Consider the following 15,854-nt stretch of genomic DNA (forward strand, 5'->3'; position numbering starts at 1 on the left):
TGTCTTCATGCTGTTGGTTACAGAGATATTTGATGCAAGAATTCAGAAATTAGTTATTTAAATATGGGTGTGTGTAATACCAAGTGTAAGGTACAAGTACAAACAACAATTTTATTCAGGCAATGCGACCTCTGACCATTTGTTCTTTGCTGGTTTGATCATTGCTGCAAATAAATAAATATGTCTGCACTGAAAGTATACTAGGAAAGGAAAACTAGAAAGGTCTGCAGCTCAACAAATGAATAAAAAGGTTTATAATAGTGATGCTATGCACAGTCCTAGTCCCTGCTAGTTCTTGAAGTTTGTTTAATGGGTATATAGAATCGATATCTTGTTTTAAAAATCTTACAAGACATCCATTTGCAGTGCTTTATTGAACTTTCAAACCAGAGTGTTGAGTTGAGATTTTCTCTATTCTTTTCATTCTAGGTAGAAATATAGGGCGGATCTCGTCATAGATATAGTTTACATCTTTTAAAAATATACTTTTAAAGTCATGGTTAAACTCTGATTTTATTATCCTTGAAACATCGACTTGTGGGCAGGGCGGATCTAGTAAGAGTTTCAAGGGGGCACGTGTCCCCCCTAAAATTTTATTTTTCTAAAAATTTGCTTGGTGCCCTCCTAAAATTCGAATCCCAGATCCGCCCCTGCTTGTGGGTATCCCCTAGGCTAAGGAACGGTTCTACTCAGACCAAATAGATGTTCAGTTTTGTATTTAGCTGAGATTATTATGGACTATAAAAGGTTTATTATTTGTTGCTTAAACAGATGTTTAATTTAGGCGAATCTCAGAAGGAAGCATGAAAAGCTGGAAATTATTGAGACAGACTTGGATGGCAAATTCTAGTAGATTACACAAGTATTGAATACTAGCAGCAGCAGCAGTCGTAGTAAAATGAAGCATGTTTGGATACCCAACTTCTCAAATCTTGAAAGGACAGCTGTTAGTTGCGGAGCAAGCATGATCAAGTTGGTAACAGAAGGAACCAAGAATTAATCAGGTTTTAATCAACCAGATGTGTAGAATAAACACAATTAAGTACTAGTAATATATTTTATAAACGGAATCGAGAGGAGATTTTCAATTTCAAAGTTCCATGAAGGCACAGACCCCCTGCATGATGTAGCTGATTCACCAGACCAATTGTCTTCCCTTCCTCAACTTCTATGCTCTTATCACTAGAATATTAGTACTACCAATAGAAGTATACGAGAATGGTGGATTTAAGTTGCAGATGCACGCAGGGGCGGGAGTATATTTGTAAACCATGTTATTTCATCAACCTAATACTTGTACTACTTGCATCAACTAAATTATTAATCACTTCCTTGTGTGTTTCGCTATTCCAAACATCTCTCAACATACCAAGCTTGAATTCCTTCTTGCTTATCTCTGCGACGTTACTCTATGTGTTCCCAGATTCATTTCAATTTCTGCTAAATACACGAGTACTAGTTAATACTATAACACCTCAATGGTCATGGCAAAAACCTTAAATTGCAAGTCCTTGTACATTCGGTTGCTTACTGGTCTGTTTCTCCTTACTCTGTTTCCATTGGCCATCGTCAGTGAAGAGTCAGATATTCCACAGCAATGTGGAAGAGATGCTCATAAATGTGGAAGCCTCGACGTCCCATTTCCCTTTTTTGTGAATAGGCCGTCTAGTTCTCCACCTTGTTCCCTCCCGGATGCCTTCGGTCTCACTTGCTTGCAGTTGAATAATTTGGATCCCTACCTTTTTCTTAGCATCAAACGTACAAGTGGTGATGGGCTAAAAGGCTATCAGGTTCTGCAGTTCTTTCCTGACGGTATTTTAGTAGATTTTTCACAAACTGCCAGTCTCAGTGATCAGAGTAGTGCTAATTTAAGTACATCCTCCTGTGTTGAGTACAATGATTTGAAGTCATTTGGTTTTCAAGGGAGGGAAGACTACTTTGGAATATCCGCGGACAATGTGCTTGGCTTGTATGATTGTGAAGACTCCTCCTTGTGCAAACCAGATTGTGTAAATACTAGTACTATCCTCATGCCTCCTGGTTGCAGCAAAAACCATAGCAACTACCATGCTGCTTGCTGTTACCCGCTCTCCGATCAGAGTTATTGGCACCCCGGAGATGACTTGTCTATCTTCTCCCAGTTTGGGTGCAGGGGATTCTCATCCTGGGTAGTTGTTCCTTATGACAATACCACTAGTAATTATGGTCATGCAGCTCGCAAGCGTGGCGTTAAATTGGAATGGGCCTTCCCTGCTAACACAAATAACACTAATTCAAGTTACAAAGGAGCAGTTGCCTCCAGTTTCTGTGCTCCCAATGCCTACATTGTCAATGCAACAACGATAGCATCCGGGATCAGATGCAAATGTGAGGATGGATTTACTGGTGATGGTTTCACCAAGGGAGTTGGATGCTTGAAATGTGAGTAGTTCAGTTTCTAATCTCTTACTGTCCAAACTGGATAGAGCAGTTGGATTCTTGATTTTGGTTTAATGAATGTGCTATTATGTATCATATAATTTGTTTATACAGCTTGCCAGGTGGATGAAAAGCAAACACATGGCAAGGGATGTTACACAAAGAGACGACCTGCAAGGAAATTGGAAGTTCTAGCTGGTAGCTAAACTTGAACTCATATTCTCAAGAATTTTGATGCTTGTAAAAAAACTAAGTTACCATCTTTCTCGTGCAGGGGTTCTCACATCAGCCTTCTGTGTTGCCTCCTTGATTGCGCTTTGCTGTCTGCTGAAGCGACATAATAGGTCTGGTACCTTTCAGCCCCATCAGGATCACTGTGAGAGCTCCATATCTTTTGGATGCAGGACTCGGTTATTTACTTACCATGAGTTAGAAGAAGCCACCAAGGGGTTCGCGGATTGTAAGAAACTTGTCAGCAGCACCACTGGGGAACTTTATACCGGAGTTCTTGGAAATGGACTGAAAGTAGTTGTTCACAAGGTGCAGTGTGGGAGTAAAGGGGACTTGATGCAAATTCTGTCCCAAGTAGAGGTATTATCAGCAGTTTCACACAAGAGTATGGCACGCGTCCTTGGATGCTCTATTGACTGTGGGGATGCCCCGCTGGTGGTATACGAAGATCCTGCCAATGGAACGCTGTTGGAATATTTACATCAGAACAGACAGGATAATAAGAATGGACTGGACTGGTACACGAGATTGAACATTGTAACAGAGACCTCAAGTGTTCTTGCATTTCTGCAATGTGAGATTTGTCCTCCAATTCTTCATAATGATTTCCAAAGTGGATACATCCTTCTGGACCAAGAATTTTCAGCCAGACTAGCTGGATTTGTTTTGTTGACAGGACAAACAGGGCCTGATCATTCTTTAGGGAGTAGAGGACTGCACCACTTTCACAGGAGTGATGTTTATAATCTCGGGTTAGTGCTTCTGGAAATTATTGTAGGCTCGACGCTGGTACCTCTGGATATTGATTTGCAGAAGATAAGGGGTGGAAAGCTAGAAGAGATTGTAGACCCTCTACTTTATTACCATGAGCAGCCAAGTTTTGTCAAAGAACAGATAGAGAGAGTTGCAGACCTCGCGACTAGGTGTTTATTGTTTGGCGGAGATGGAAAGCTTAGTATGATGGATGCAGCAAGGGAGTTGCTGCACATCAGGACATCTACTGGTACTGGTGGTGGCGGTGGTAGTAGTCGAAGAGGACCTGCACTGGAGGAAACATTTTCCAATTCAAGCCTCCTTCAGATGATGTCAATGTCCCCGGACTCTATTTATTTGCCTCATTTTTCGACAAACCCTTGATGAATTAAGAAAAAAGAAGCCATTTTCAATGATCCTGAACTGCCAGTCATACTACAGGATCAAATTCTACTGTTGTAGTTAAATGGAGTGCTTATTTGCAACTGAGAGCTTTTACTCCCATGACAGCTGCTAGCTTGTAAAAAATTATTCATATCATCTAATGGATTTTGACACTTTCATACAAGTTTTAATACATAACGTCATAACCTGTTGGTAGCATATAAACTTTGCAGCATTTGAAGAATTCAGAACTATAAGCTCAGCCAAACGGGCTCTAAAACCAGGTATGTTGAGGAGTGTTCCATGTCCAAGAATTGATTTCAGACCCCAACATATTGCTGCATCAAAATCATAATCTTGGATGGCATGTGGCACACGTTTCTTAGAATGGGTTTTCGCAGATAATTCATGTCTAATATTAAAAGCCTTTCATTTAAATACCCAAGGAATCCAGATAATAAAAATTTTACATTTAAAAACACAATTCACCTTCCCAAAACTGAAATAAGAGAAAACACCTAATCCACATTTTTCGTCAATTAACAACATAAACACATCTAGAAAAGTAACACTGCTTGACGGGTACAGTTATAACATAACTGAAAACCAGACGGAATTTGCTGAGACGTTAGACTTGAGCGGTTCCTTCAGTAAACTTTGGATCCTCGCATCTGTATTTTCCATCTGGTCCAATTCCAAAGCCTTTTGGATCTGCAAACACATTTTCCAACAGCTGGCTTCTGGATGGTGCTGGACTTTCTTCTGCAAACTCTACAGCTTCTTCGATCACTTCATCAATTTTCTTCTCGATAGCTTTCAATTCAGCTTCAGTGGCGAGATTGTTGTCAACCATGTATTTCTTCAAAGATGTAATGGGATCTCGAGCAGCATAGTGAGCCTTCTCAGCTGCAAATATTAAGAACATCACATAAAATAAGTTATGCAATGCATCCTTTGTAGACTAACTACAGCATTGCAATTTGAAAGCACCACTCATGTATATGCAATTATGCATGACCATCTAATGTTGGAAAGAAGGATGTATTAACATTCTTGAGTCAGAAATGTATTATATATATTATATATACTAACACACTTCCAAAGACAGTTGACCCCGAATGTTACAAATATAATTGTATAAAATATAACTCTGCCTAGACGGCCATTCCTTTTCTTACTGATGTACATACTACATAGGCAAATGTTATCGTCTTATGATTCATCTGGGCCGAGTATTCTAATTAGCTTCACAAAAATAAGGCAAAGTAACTCTAGGAAGGAAAGCTATTACTACTTCCTCTCCTTTTTATATGTCGATGATGTTTAATGTGATGATGACACAATTAATCTTTTTTTTTTCTTGATGACTATTAAATAGTACGGAGTAATACACTATGCAGGGACGGTAAGAAAGCGAGGCTAACGCTTACCTGGGTCACGAAGCTCATCAGGATCAGCTAATGAGTGACCTCTGAACCTATAAGTTTCACACTCAATTAGAGTAGGACCTTCTCCCCTCCTAGCCCTCCCAACAGCTTCCTTTGCCACCTCCCTTACCTTCAAGACATCCATCCCATCAACATGAATTCCTGGCATCCCAAATGCTGGCCCCTTCTTCCAAATCTGTGGATCAGAAGTGGCTCTCAAGTGGGACATCCCAATTGCCCACAGATTGTTCTCCACAACAAAAATGATAGGCAACTTCCACAAGGCTGCCATGTTTAAGCACTCAAAGAATTGGCCATTATTGCAAGTCCCATCCCCGAAGAAAGCCATTGTGACATGATCACAGTCAGCTTCTTTCAAAACTTCTCTGCGATACTTGCTGGTAAAGGCAGCCCCTGTGGCCACGGGAATGCCTTCCCCAATAAAGGCAAAGCCACCAAGGACATTGTGCTCCTTAGAGAACATGTGCATAGAGCCTCCCTGGCCACGGCAACAACCTGTGGTCTTGCCAAAGAGCTCGCTCATGACTTGGGAAGCAGGGACCCCCTTGCTGAGAGCATGGACATGATCTCGGTATGTGCTAACAACTGAGTCTTCCTTTTTCAAGAGCTTGATGAAGCCAGAGGAGACTGCCTCTTGGCCATTGTACAAATGAACAAAACCAAACATTTTTCCCCTGTAATACATTTGGGCACACATATCCTCAAAAGCTCTTCCAAGAATCATGTCCTCATAGACCTCCAACCCTTCTTCTTTTGTAATTAGCTGCATCACCGGTCATCAGTTAAAAAAAATTATTTGTAAGGGTAATGTTTCTTGGACTCAGTACAGAATGTCGAACACAACAGAGATCCAAAGTCCAACTAAATGTCTTTTAAAATTGGCAACACAGGACCTTGTCCTTGATTTAGACATCAATATTTTATTACAAACAACATATATATTGAATAAGATGTGAAAGCAATAGTGAAGTATTTTATTTTAATAAAACATGTTTTTTTGCAAAGAAATTTGCAATCACATACTATTATTTCTAAAACTAGTTACGTTTGGATTCTGAGTTTGCTTCATATGTAGGCTGTCACTTCATCAGGATATTCAAATGTAGTCAAAATAAATGTCCAAGAATTCGATATGAACACGTAGGATGAAACTGAAAAGTCCGTTTAACATAATAAAGAGACTCAACTACTCAGAATCACTCTATCCTCTAGTTAGTAGGTTGCAGCTTGCATGATCTAACCATAAGCTGAGGTCGAAGAAAAATTTTCATAAATAGCATGTTTTATCAAGTAAAACTAGGCCGTACTATATGCAGGATGGTTTCCAATTTCCGGTTAAGTGGTAGCGTACAAATATTGAAATGTCCTGGTAGTAATCTCTTGCTACTAGTAGGGAAAGCATGTTATTATTATTTAGTTAACATAATCGAATAGCTGATGCAATAATAAAATAGGAAAAATAACGAAATCTATGTAGTAGGAACCTTAGTAAACATGTAGCAATATGATAAATTAATGAGCACACATACAATAAACACCTATAAAAACCGCAATAAAAGAAGCAAATGATCCAAGAATAAACAATTACAGAGAAATAGTAGAAATGAGGAGGAGATTACGAGATTGGAGACATCGGATTTGGGCTTCTTATTATCCTTGATGACATCCGATTTGACAGCGACAATAGCAGGGGCCGATCCTGATCCTGACCCGAAATGGGTTCGGGTCGACGAGACAATGGGCCTGGGGAGGCGGAGCTTGTGGGTGGATCCAAGAAACGGGGATGCACAATTCATGTTTTCCGAAGCGGATCTTCTTGCTGTTGTTGTGTTCAACAGAGGAAGAGGCTGAACGAGTTTGGCTGAGAAACCCATTTTGTAATCTCTTCTACTTGGCAATGGGGGGTACAAGAGAGAGGGAGAGTATATATATACACCAGAGGTGATGTATAGATAATATAAAGGGGGAGGAGGAGGAGAAAACGAAGAAATGAAAGTAGGGACGAGGCGGAGATAACAAAGAAAAATGGGTTTGGTTTAATGCGTAAGTGAATTGTTGTCCCTTTGTAAATTCCGCCTCACAAAATGAGCAAACCCAACTCCTACTGCTGTTTAACCCAACTTCCACCTGTTTTTTTTTTCTTCTACAATTTACTCCGGCTTCCATTTCTTCCTGCTTATACTAAATAGTAAATACTAAGCTAGTTTTAAATTTTAGAGGTAATTGCATATTGTTCGAAAATCATATTATACTCATATTTTGGCAAACTCAACTCGCACCCCTATTTTTACATTTCAATAATGACATGCACTCCCTACGTTAACTTCCGTTAAAATACTCTCTCCGTCTCAATTTACATGTCCTTTTTACTTTTCGAGAAATCAAATTGACTAATTTTTAACCAACTATTAGAAAATATTTATTTATTATTTTAGGAAATTGTAAGTTGCATATTAAGATAGACTAGATTTACTTTTTGATGATTTTTTTTAAAAAATTTTGTGATCAGCTTTTCCAAAAAAATAATTAAAATTTATATTTTATTCAATTATATAAATTTATATATTATTTATAATAAATATCACATAATATATATTTTTTATATTTAAAATAGTGTATATTTTAAGTGCTTAAAATTATTTTGACTTGGGATTGGCTTAATTCAACAAAAATTTTAAAAAATAAATCATCAAAAAATAAATCTAGTCTATTTTAATATGTAACTTTCTATTTATTAAAATAATAAATAAATATTTTCTAGCAGTTGGTCAAAAATTAGTCAATTTGACTCTTCGAAAAACAAAAAGGACATGTAAATTGAGACGGAAGGAATATTTTAACAGAAGTTAACAGAATTTAACGGAGTAGAGTGCGTCTCGCTATTAAAATGTAAAGATATAGGATGCGAGTTGAGTTTCCAAAAATATGGGTACAATATCATTGTTGAACGATAGTTGGGGAGTGCGATATGTAATTACCTCTAAATTTTAACACGTCAGGGTCGCTTGGGACAAATGTGTAGAATCCAGAAAGAAACGAAGGAACGAGTCTGAATAATTTTACCCGTTTGGTTTTGATTCGGAAATAAAATGATAAATAATATAAAAATTATATATGAGACTTTTATAATATTATATGATTCAAAAATGTCAGATATATTATGTTTATAATAATATAAGTTTTTATATTTTTAAAATTTAATATATATTTGTATTTAAAAATTTCATTAATTTCCTTGATCAATAAATATATAAATCATATCATTTTTCTTTTTGAAAATATAAATTATATCATTTTTATAATTTATAACATATAAATTAATTTTTTTTATATTTTTTATGATTTCATACATAAACTATAAATGAAAAGGAAAAAATAGAAAAGAGAAAGCAAATATCGATATTGTGTAAATCCAAAACTAAAAGTGGTGAAAAAGTGAAAAGAAATGACAATTTTAATGAAACAAACACTCGTAAACCGGTTTAATTATTCCTCTTTTCCTTTTACTCCCTCCGTCCCTATTTATCTGTCCACTTTGGAAGTAAAAATTTGTCCCTATTTATCTGTCCATTTATACTTTCAAAACTAATTTAATGATAGTTTTTCAAATATATCTCCATAATTTTAATTTTCAAGGCTTGACTTATTTAAAACTTGGTTGAATTCATGTTTTCAAGACATAGAGTAGGGGTATTCCACCATTTTCAAGATATTAATCAGAGGTATTTAATGAAAAAGTTCATACAATCAATTATTCTTTGGTATGTGTTTTTTTTTCCAAAATGGACAGATAAAAAAGGACGGATGGAGTATCAATTATCTCAGCCAAACCGTCCGTCAATGTCCTGCTACTCGAAATAAAATATCCGAGAAAACATAGTGTCTATGAGTATCTCACATGTGAAAAAGAATGACAATTTTAATAACAGTTATAAAAAAAGATGAAAAGGTGAGAGAATGACAAATTTAATGAAATAAACACTCACAAAAGGAAAGCGGATTACCCCAACTAAACTATCCTTTAATGTCCTACTCCTCGAAATAAAATATCTGAGAAAATACAGTGTTTATAAGTATCTCACGTGTGAGAATATAATGTTTTGGATTATTTATGATTTTGGTGAGACAATATAATGGCTTTATTTGGGAATTAGCGGTTAGTTATTAGCGTATCGAATTAGATTTTTGGACTAGCTGATTGAATTAGATGTTTTAACTAGCGGATTGAATTAGCTGTTTTTCATAAAACTGCTTGGTAAATAGCTGATTGATTAGTTTTTTATGACACAAACTAAAAACGCTAATCTCAAAAGCTCCTCCAATTAATTTTTTCAAAATTAGCTTTTTGGATCCAAACCTCTATTTCAATTCGGCAACTACCAAACACTAATATTAATTTATTTTAGTTGTCAAATATCTAAAATATCTCAAAACTTTAATTTTGCCCTAAACCTCTAAATTCCAAACAGCTCCAACGTACGACAGGAGATAGGTTGTCGGAGAATAGACTTATCATGTATTACTCTCATCCAGCTCTATCGATCGTAAAAACCCTCTGTCGACCGTTTTAAGTACTTTTAACCTATTTTTACCTAACCCTCTTTTATCCAATCTGGTTTTTAACCCATGTAACAAGCATTGTTCAGTTTTTAGTTTTTTTTTATTTTATTTTAAGACTAAATTTAGAATCAGTAATTTTTTTAGTAACATGACTTTGCAGGAGTTTGACGGTATAATAATAATGTATTAACCATAAGTCAAAATTATTTTGCTTATCATTTAGAAAAATCAAAATCACGAGTATACGGGTAAGAATATCTCATTAATCTATTACTCCCTCCGTCCCTCCCATTTCTTAATTCTTATCAAATGGGTTGGGCACGGAAGTTAAGAAATATGTATAAAGTAATGGAAAAAAGTAAGAAAAGTGACTGAAGTGGTGGGACCCATTGATTTTTAAGATATAAAAAGAAGACAGGGGAGTAAAAGTAGTGTGAAAAGGAAAGAAAAGCGGAGAAGTAGTGAGACTCATTAACTATTTTTGGTAAGTTGTGAAATGTAAAGAATTGGATGGTACAACCCAAAGAAGCAACTGTAAAGAAATGAGAGAGACGGAGGGAGTATATAACTAAACTTTGAATTGACTAAAGACATTTTATATTACTTACAATTAACCAGGTGTTGGGCCTGGTTACCTCATTTGATAACGGTATCTCGGCCCTCGGGGGACGTTCTATCAGAGGGTTCAATTTTGTTGGGCTTTGTAATGGACTTTTTCAATTTGCTAAAATTTTATACGCTTCTTCGTTCATCATTTAAGATGTTAGTGGTCTCACGTTTTTAACTTATAAAAGCAGTCCTAGGCCTCAGCCCTTCTTTTCTCGATAGCCCTTCTTTTCTCGATAGATTTAGAGGGGTGCATTGGATTGGGATTTTAAAGCATTTTTTTGCATTCATGAAATCCGAGGGTATTCGGTTAGGATTGTTTGAAATCCATTAAAATCTCGAGGTATTCAATTGGGATTTTAAATTATGCTACAAAATCTGATGGTATTCAATTGGGATTTTAAATTATGCTTTAAAATCCGATGGTATTCAATTGAGATTCTTTAAAATCCATTAAAATCTGACGGTATTCAAATGCTGATGGATTTTTTTGCATTTCATAAAATGATGGATTTTGTGGCATTCTTCGGTGTATTTTAAGTTTTTTGAAATCCCACCAAAATCAATGGAATTTTGAAGCATTGTGCTTATATCCTATAAACTCTGCGACATTTTATCAAGAATCCACACAAAATCAAAATCACACACAATCCATTAAAATTCGTAGACTAAAAACAATACATTAAAATCCCAATCGAATACACCCCCGTTAGCTTGTGTTATCTCGTTAAAATATTTTCAAGTAATTAATTATTTGAAAATCTAATTTGTAAACACTAAAATATTAACAACTGTTAATTTACGTTTTAATTATTATTTTTTAGATTGGTTCATCGGTTTAGACTTTTTTAATTAGGGTTTAGGTTTGAGGGTTTAAGATCTCTAAACCTTAACCGTAAGCCAATTTAATTTCAAGTATAAATTAATCATTCTATAACTCAAATACGACCCCTAAAATATTAACGACTGTTAATTTACGTTCTAATTATTATCTTATTAAACTGGTTCCTCGGCTTTAGAACCTCATGACCCTAAAATCTCAAATTAATTAGGGTTTAGGCTCGAGGCCTAAACCCTCAATCTCAAAACCTAACCGTCAATCAATTTAATCGTTCTAAAACTCAAAATATGAACCCTGCAATATTAATGATGATTAATTTACATTCTAATTATTACTTTATTATGAATTACCAAAATCATTTTTAAAAAAGAAAATGAAAAAACAAAAGCAGGCAAGGCAACATTACTTTGCGTTCTGTATTTGAGATATTTTAACTCTAAAATATGATATTGGGCCATCATTCCATTTGACCTCACTTACAATCTCACAGGGACAAACAATCAAGACGCTATAGATGGAGGAAGACCCCGTAAAGCAGGCTCATACATCTCCTTTGCTTCTCTCCGTCTCTACCCAGACTCCATGCGAGTTGTTATTTTTTATTGAGACTAAGTAGCTGGTGCACCATGTTACTCGAAGAGATTTGAGAATAAAAGGCAGTAATACTAGTAAGAGAGGCGGGGGTTTCCGAGCCAGCTATTAATAAAGGGGAAGTGGGTGAATAGCTGTTTTTTTCGTTTCAAGTGTTTTTATTGTTTTAACGTGAACCCTCAACAACGTGCATTTCCACTTGCAGACTAGACACAACTCTCAATGCTCTTTCCCCATATCACCCCTTCACTCACATTTATATACTGACACCTTGCAACTATAATAATACCAGTACTGATATAATAAATCTGTCAGAGAGTGTGTTCATGCTCTAAAAATTGGTGATTAATTACAATTAATTCATACTCTGTAACTTATTGAACTGATTAAATATTTAATTATTCAATTAATTATCCGATTAATTCTTGATTAATCCAATTAAAACTCGATTAACCCTTGTTCCGTGACTTCACCAATTAAGTTCGATCTCCGCTTTTTAGGTCATGCACTCTTCATTCCCCTCTCTCTCACTCAAATTCGTTCCTGAAAATACAGTAAATAATTGTGTTCAAAGCTGCTGACCAGCTAACAAGCTATCTGACAAACCCACTATCACTTGTCATGTGATTCCTTCCCCACCCTTGGAATCATCAACATAATAAAACCCAAAACACACACACACACACTTAGCTCCTTCCCATTCTGGATTTATTCACAGCTACTGTACTCTATTCAAACCAAACCATTTCATCTGTATGTTTGGTTGCAGTACTAAACAAATTCCACTGCATTTTGTAGCTTTTGCAAGACCAATGTGTAAGGCTGGTGAGTTGCATTGATCATGGCCTAATTGTAAAAGTACTAATGGGAAAGAAAGGATCATCATCAGGATCCTCTTCCTGGTTAACTGCTGTAAAAAGAGCCTTCAGATCTCCTTCTAGCAAAGACTCCCCTGAGAAAAGAAGTACAAGAAGCAGAAAAGATGAACAACCCTCTCCTCAATATCCCCAGCCCTCTGATGATGACAAGGTAAAAACCCTTTAACTAATGATTTTTAGCATGATTTGTAGCAATGTGAGGGTGATCTGTAGTAACATAAATTGATTTGTGCTATTGTGATGGGTGATCTGTAGTAAAATAAGCCTTGATTTTTGTGATATTTGTGGCAGAACATGACTAGGGGAACTTATATCAGATGTGAAATCGTTTGTGTTACATGCTAGTCATCTGTTATAGAGATCTATGTCCTGTTGTTTCAAGCATACTGTAATTATTATTATGTTTGCAGAAGAGGGAGAAACGCAGATGGCTCTTCCGAAAGCCTTCCAATGTGATTGATAATAATGCATTAGTCCCACAGACACCGGCAAATGGTTTAGTTGAAGACAGGCATCATGCCATTGCGGTGGCTGTGGCTACTGCTGCAGCTGCTGAGGCTGCAGTGGCCTCCGCTCATGCCGCCATGGAAGTTGCTCGCTTGGCCAGGCCTTCCACCGTGCCCCAACATTACAATAATTATGATTATGCTGCCATTCTCATTCAGACTGCTTTCAGAGGATATCTAGTGAGTCTCTCCCTCATTTCTAATTTTACCACTAGATCTCTGCTTCACCAATTCAATATGGATCTTCAATTTTATAACACAACAATAATAATGATTTCTGTGCTTGTTTACGTAGTGGATTCAAATGATCGAACTAATAACTTTGTCATGTTCATATGTATTTTTAATATGTCAAAAGAAAAAGTTCAGTGTGAAGAATAGTAAGTGACAAAGGGTGATACCTATATGACCCTTTAATTACTTTAGTTTTTGGTCTGTTTTGGAAGGGCTTGAGATGATGTCTTAAAGTATTTCTTTCTATCACCCTAAAACCATAACCTGTCAACATACAATTGTTTCCTTTATTCTCAAAGTACCTTGAAAAGGAGGGAAGAAAAGCAAAGAGGTCAAGAGATTCAATGGTAATTTTTGGTTTTTAGGCAAGGAGAGCTCTCCGTGCACTGAAAGGGCTTGTAAAGTTGCAAGCTTTGGTGAGGGGACATAATGTTAGGAAGCAAGCAAAGATGACTCTTCAATGCATGCAAGCTCTAGTTCGCGTGCAGGCCCGAGTACTCGACCAACGCATGAGACAATCAAATGATGGCAGCAGGAAGTCAGCATTCAGTGACACTGCTAGCTTGTGGGAGTCACGATACCTTCAAGATATTTCTGATAGAAAATCAATGGTATGTAGACAGTTCTTTTGCATTTACTTCATTTTTATCCACAGAATTATGATCTTAAATTGGTAACCCTTGATGACAGTCAAGAGATGGAAGTAGCATTGCTGATGATTGGGATGACCGCCCACACACAGTTGAGGAGGTGAAAGCGATGCTACAAAATAGGAAGGATGCTGCTTTAAAGCGTGAAAGAACTCTGTCTCAGGCCTTCTCTCAACAGGTTAATTCAGTAATGTTGTGTGATGATTATCTATCTTTCTGTTGAAGCACTTATTTCTAGAAAATAAACTTCTGTATTATACACTATGTTTTTTTAATCTTGTAACTATGAAATCGTAGAGCTAATTTTTACAAACTTTTTTGAATTCACATTATTTAAGATGCGGAGAAGTGGTAGAAATTCATCTATAGGAAGTGAAGCTGATATTGGAGAAACAAACCAACGGCGTGACCGATTGACGAATGGCAAACAATGGGATAGCAGGGGAAGATCTTCCACTGATCAAAGAGACCAGATTAAAACTGTTGAAATTGACACATCACAACCTTATTCTTACTTGGCTCCCAACTATAGTCGAGCAAATCAAAATCAATATTACCTACAACAACAGCGGCCCAGTTCTCCTCTCCATAGAGCGCAGATTAATCTACAGCACCAGTCCCCCGTCACACCATCCCCTTCCAGAACAAGGCCCCCCCTTCAGGTGCGTTCTGCAAGCCCTCGTTTTGTGAGAGAAGAAAGAAGCTACCAAGCTTCTCAAACACCAAGCTTGAGGTCTAATTACTACTACAATGGTGGGTTGCAACCTACACGAGGCTCCACAAGTGGAGCTGGTGGCGTTCCAATACCTAATTACATGGCCGCAACCGAATCTGCCAAGGCCAGAATCCGTTCGCAGAGTGCACCGAGGCAGAGGCCATCAACCCCGGAAAGAGAACGAGCTTCATCAGTGGCAAAGAAGCGTCTATCCTACCCAGTACCTGACCCATACAATATTGGAGCCAGATACAGTGGTGGTTATGGACACAGTTTAAAGAGTCCAAGCTTCAAGAGCATTAGTGGAGTTAATTTCGGGATGGAACAACAGTCTAATTACTCCTCTTGTTGCACGGAGAGTCTTGGTGGTGAGATATCTCCTTCGTCAACCACTGACCTCAGGAGGTGGCTGAGGTGATGATTATTGAGTTGATGACATATCACTAGAAAGCTTACTCGTCTAACTTCTTAGGTTAGGGTTCCTAGCTTATGCCATTACTCTCCTCTTTTTATTTTTCCTCGAGGTTCATTGGCAAATTGACAGGCCATCAGGTATTAGTGTGGTGTGAATTGTATGTTAATTCGTAGAGGGTTGGTTAAATAAACAAACTGTGAAGTTGAAGTTGTGATTCTTGAATGTAGTTTTGACTGTAATTTGTTTCCCACTTCAAACATTGGTTTCTTTCTGCTTTGTCTGTTAAATAAACAAATTGTGAAGTTGAAGAAGGCATGATTCTCGAAAGTAGTTCTGACTGTTATTCATCTCCCACTTCAAACATTGGTTTGGTTTCTTTCTGTTTTCATATTTCATCTTTAATGTTTTTAAATATATTCGAAAGTATATTCCAGACAATGTCACAGGCTGATCACATTTGAGTCTCATCACTCTCAAGCTACAAGCTACAAACCCCAATTCTTGTATTCTTCGGAACAAACTCATAGCTCAGAATTAAGTTTTCCGGGTAGTATTCCTAAATTAATAAATATTATAATTTTGATAATGCCAATATTTCTCATTTGTGTTCATATTTTGATATAT

At 36.7% G+C, this 15,854-nt stretch overlaps 3 protein-coding genes across 3 annotated transcripts; 2 read left to right on the plus strand and 1 right to left on the minus strand.

The window, feature by feature from the left end:
* The first annotated feature begins 146 nt into the window (after positions 1-146).
* Positions 147-4,110, plus strand: LOC108214878 (probably inactive receptor-like protein kinase At2g46850). The gene is made up of 3 exons (XM_017387148.2): positions 147-2,421; positions 2,533-2,616; positions 2,693-4,110. The coding sequence occupies exons 1-3, from the start codon at positions 1,479-1,481 to the stop codon at positions 3,784-3,786; spliced, it is 2,121 nt and encodes a 706-aa protein (XP_017242637.1). The 5' UTR covers positions 147-1,478; the 3' UTR covers positions 3,787-4,110.
* Positions 4,111-4,199: 89 nt separating this feature from the next.
* Positions 4,200-7,391, minus strand: LOC108204998 (pyruvate dehydrogenase E1 component subunit alpha-3, chloroplastic). Its single transcript, XM_017374736.2, has 3 exons — positions 6,854-7,391; positions 5,217-5,997; positions 4,200-4,692 (listed from the first exon to the last, which is right to left on the minus strand). Exons 1-3 carry the CDS (start codon positions 7,106-7,108, stop codon positions 4,415-4,417), a joined length of 1,314 nt encoding a protein of 437 aa, XP_017230225.1. The 5' UTR covers positions 7,109-7,391; the 3' UTR covers positions 4,200-4,414.
* A 5,093-nt stretch (positions 7,392-12,484) lies between these two features.
* On the plus strand, positions 12,485-15,560 carry LOC108208248 (protein IQ-DOMAIN 17). Its single transcript, XM_017378771.2, has 5 exons — positions 12,485-12,861; positions 13,121-13,396; positions 13,816-14,061; positions 14,141-14,278; positions 14,439-15,560. The coding sequence occupies exons 1-5, from the start codon at positions 12,697-12,699 to the stop codon at positions 15,231-15,233; spliced, it is 1,620 nt and encodes a 539-aa protein (XP_017234260.1). The 5' UTR covers positions 12,485-12,696; the 3' UTR covers positions 15,234-15,560.
* The last annotated feature ends 294 nt before the right edge of the window (positions 15,561-15,854 follow it).

The sequence above is a fragment of the Daucus carota genome, chromosome 1, assembly GCF_001625215.2.
Source record: "Daucus carota subsp. sativus chromosome 1, DH1 v3.0, whole genome shotgun sequence".
In the NCBI taxonomy this organism is placed as follows: Eukaryota; Viridiplantae; Streptophyta; class Magnoliopsida; order Apiales; family Apiaceae; genus Daucus; species Daucus carota.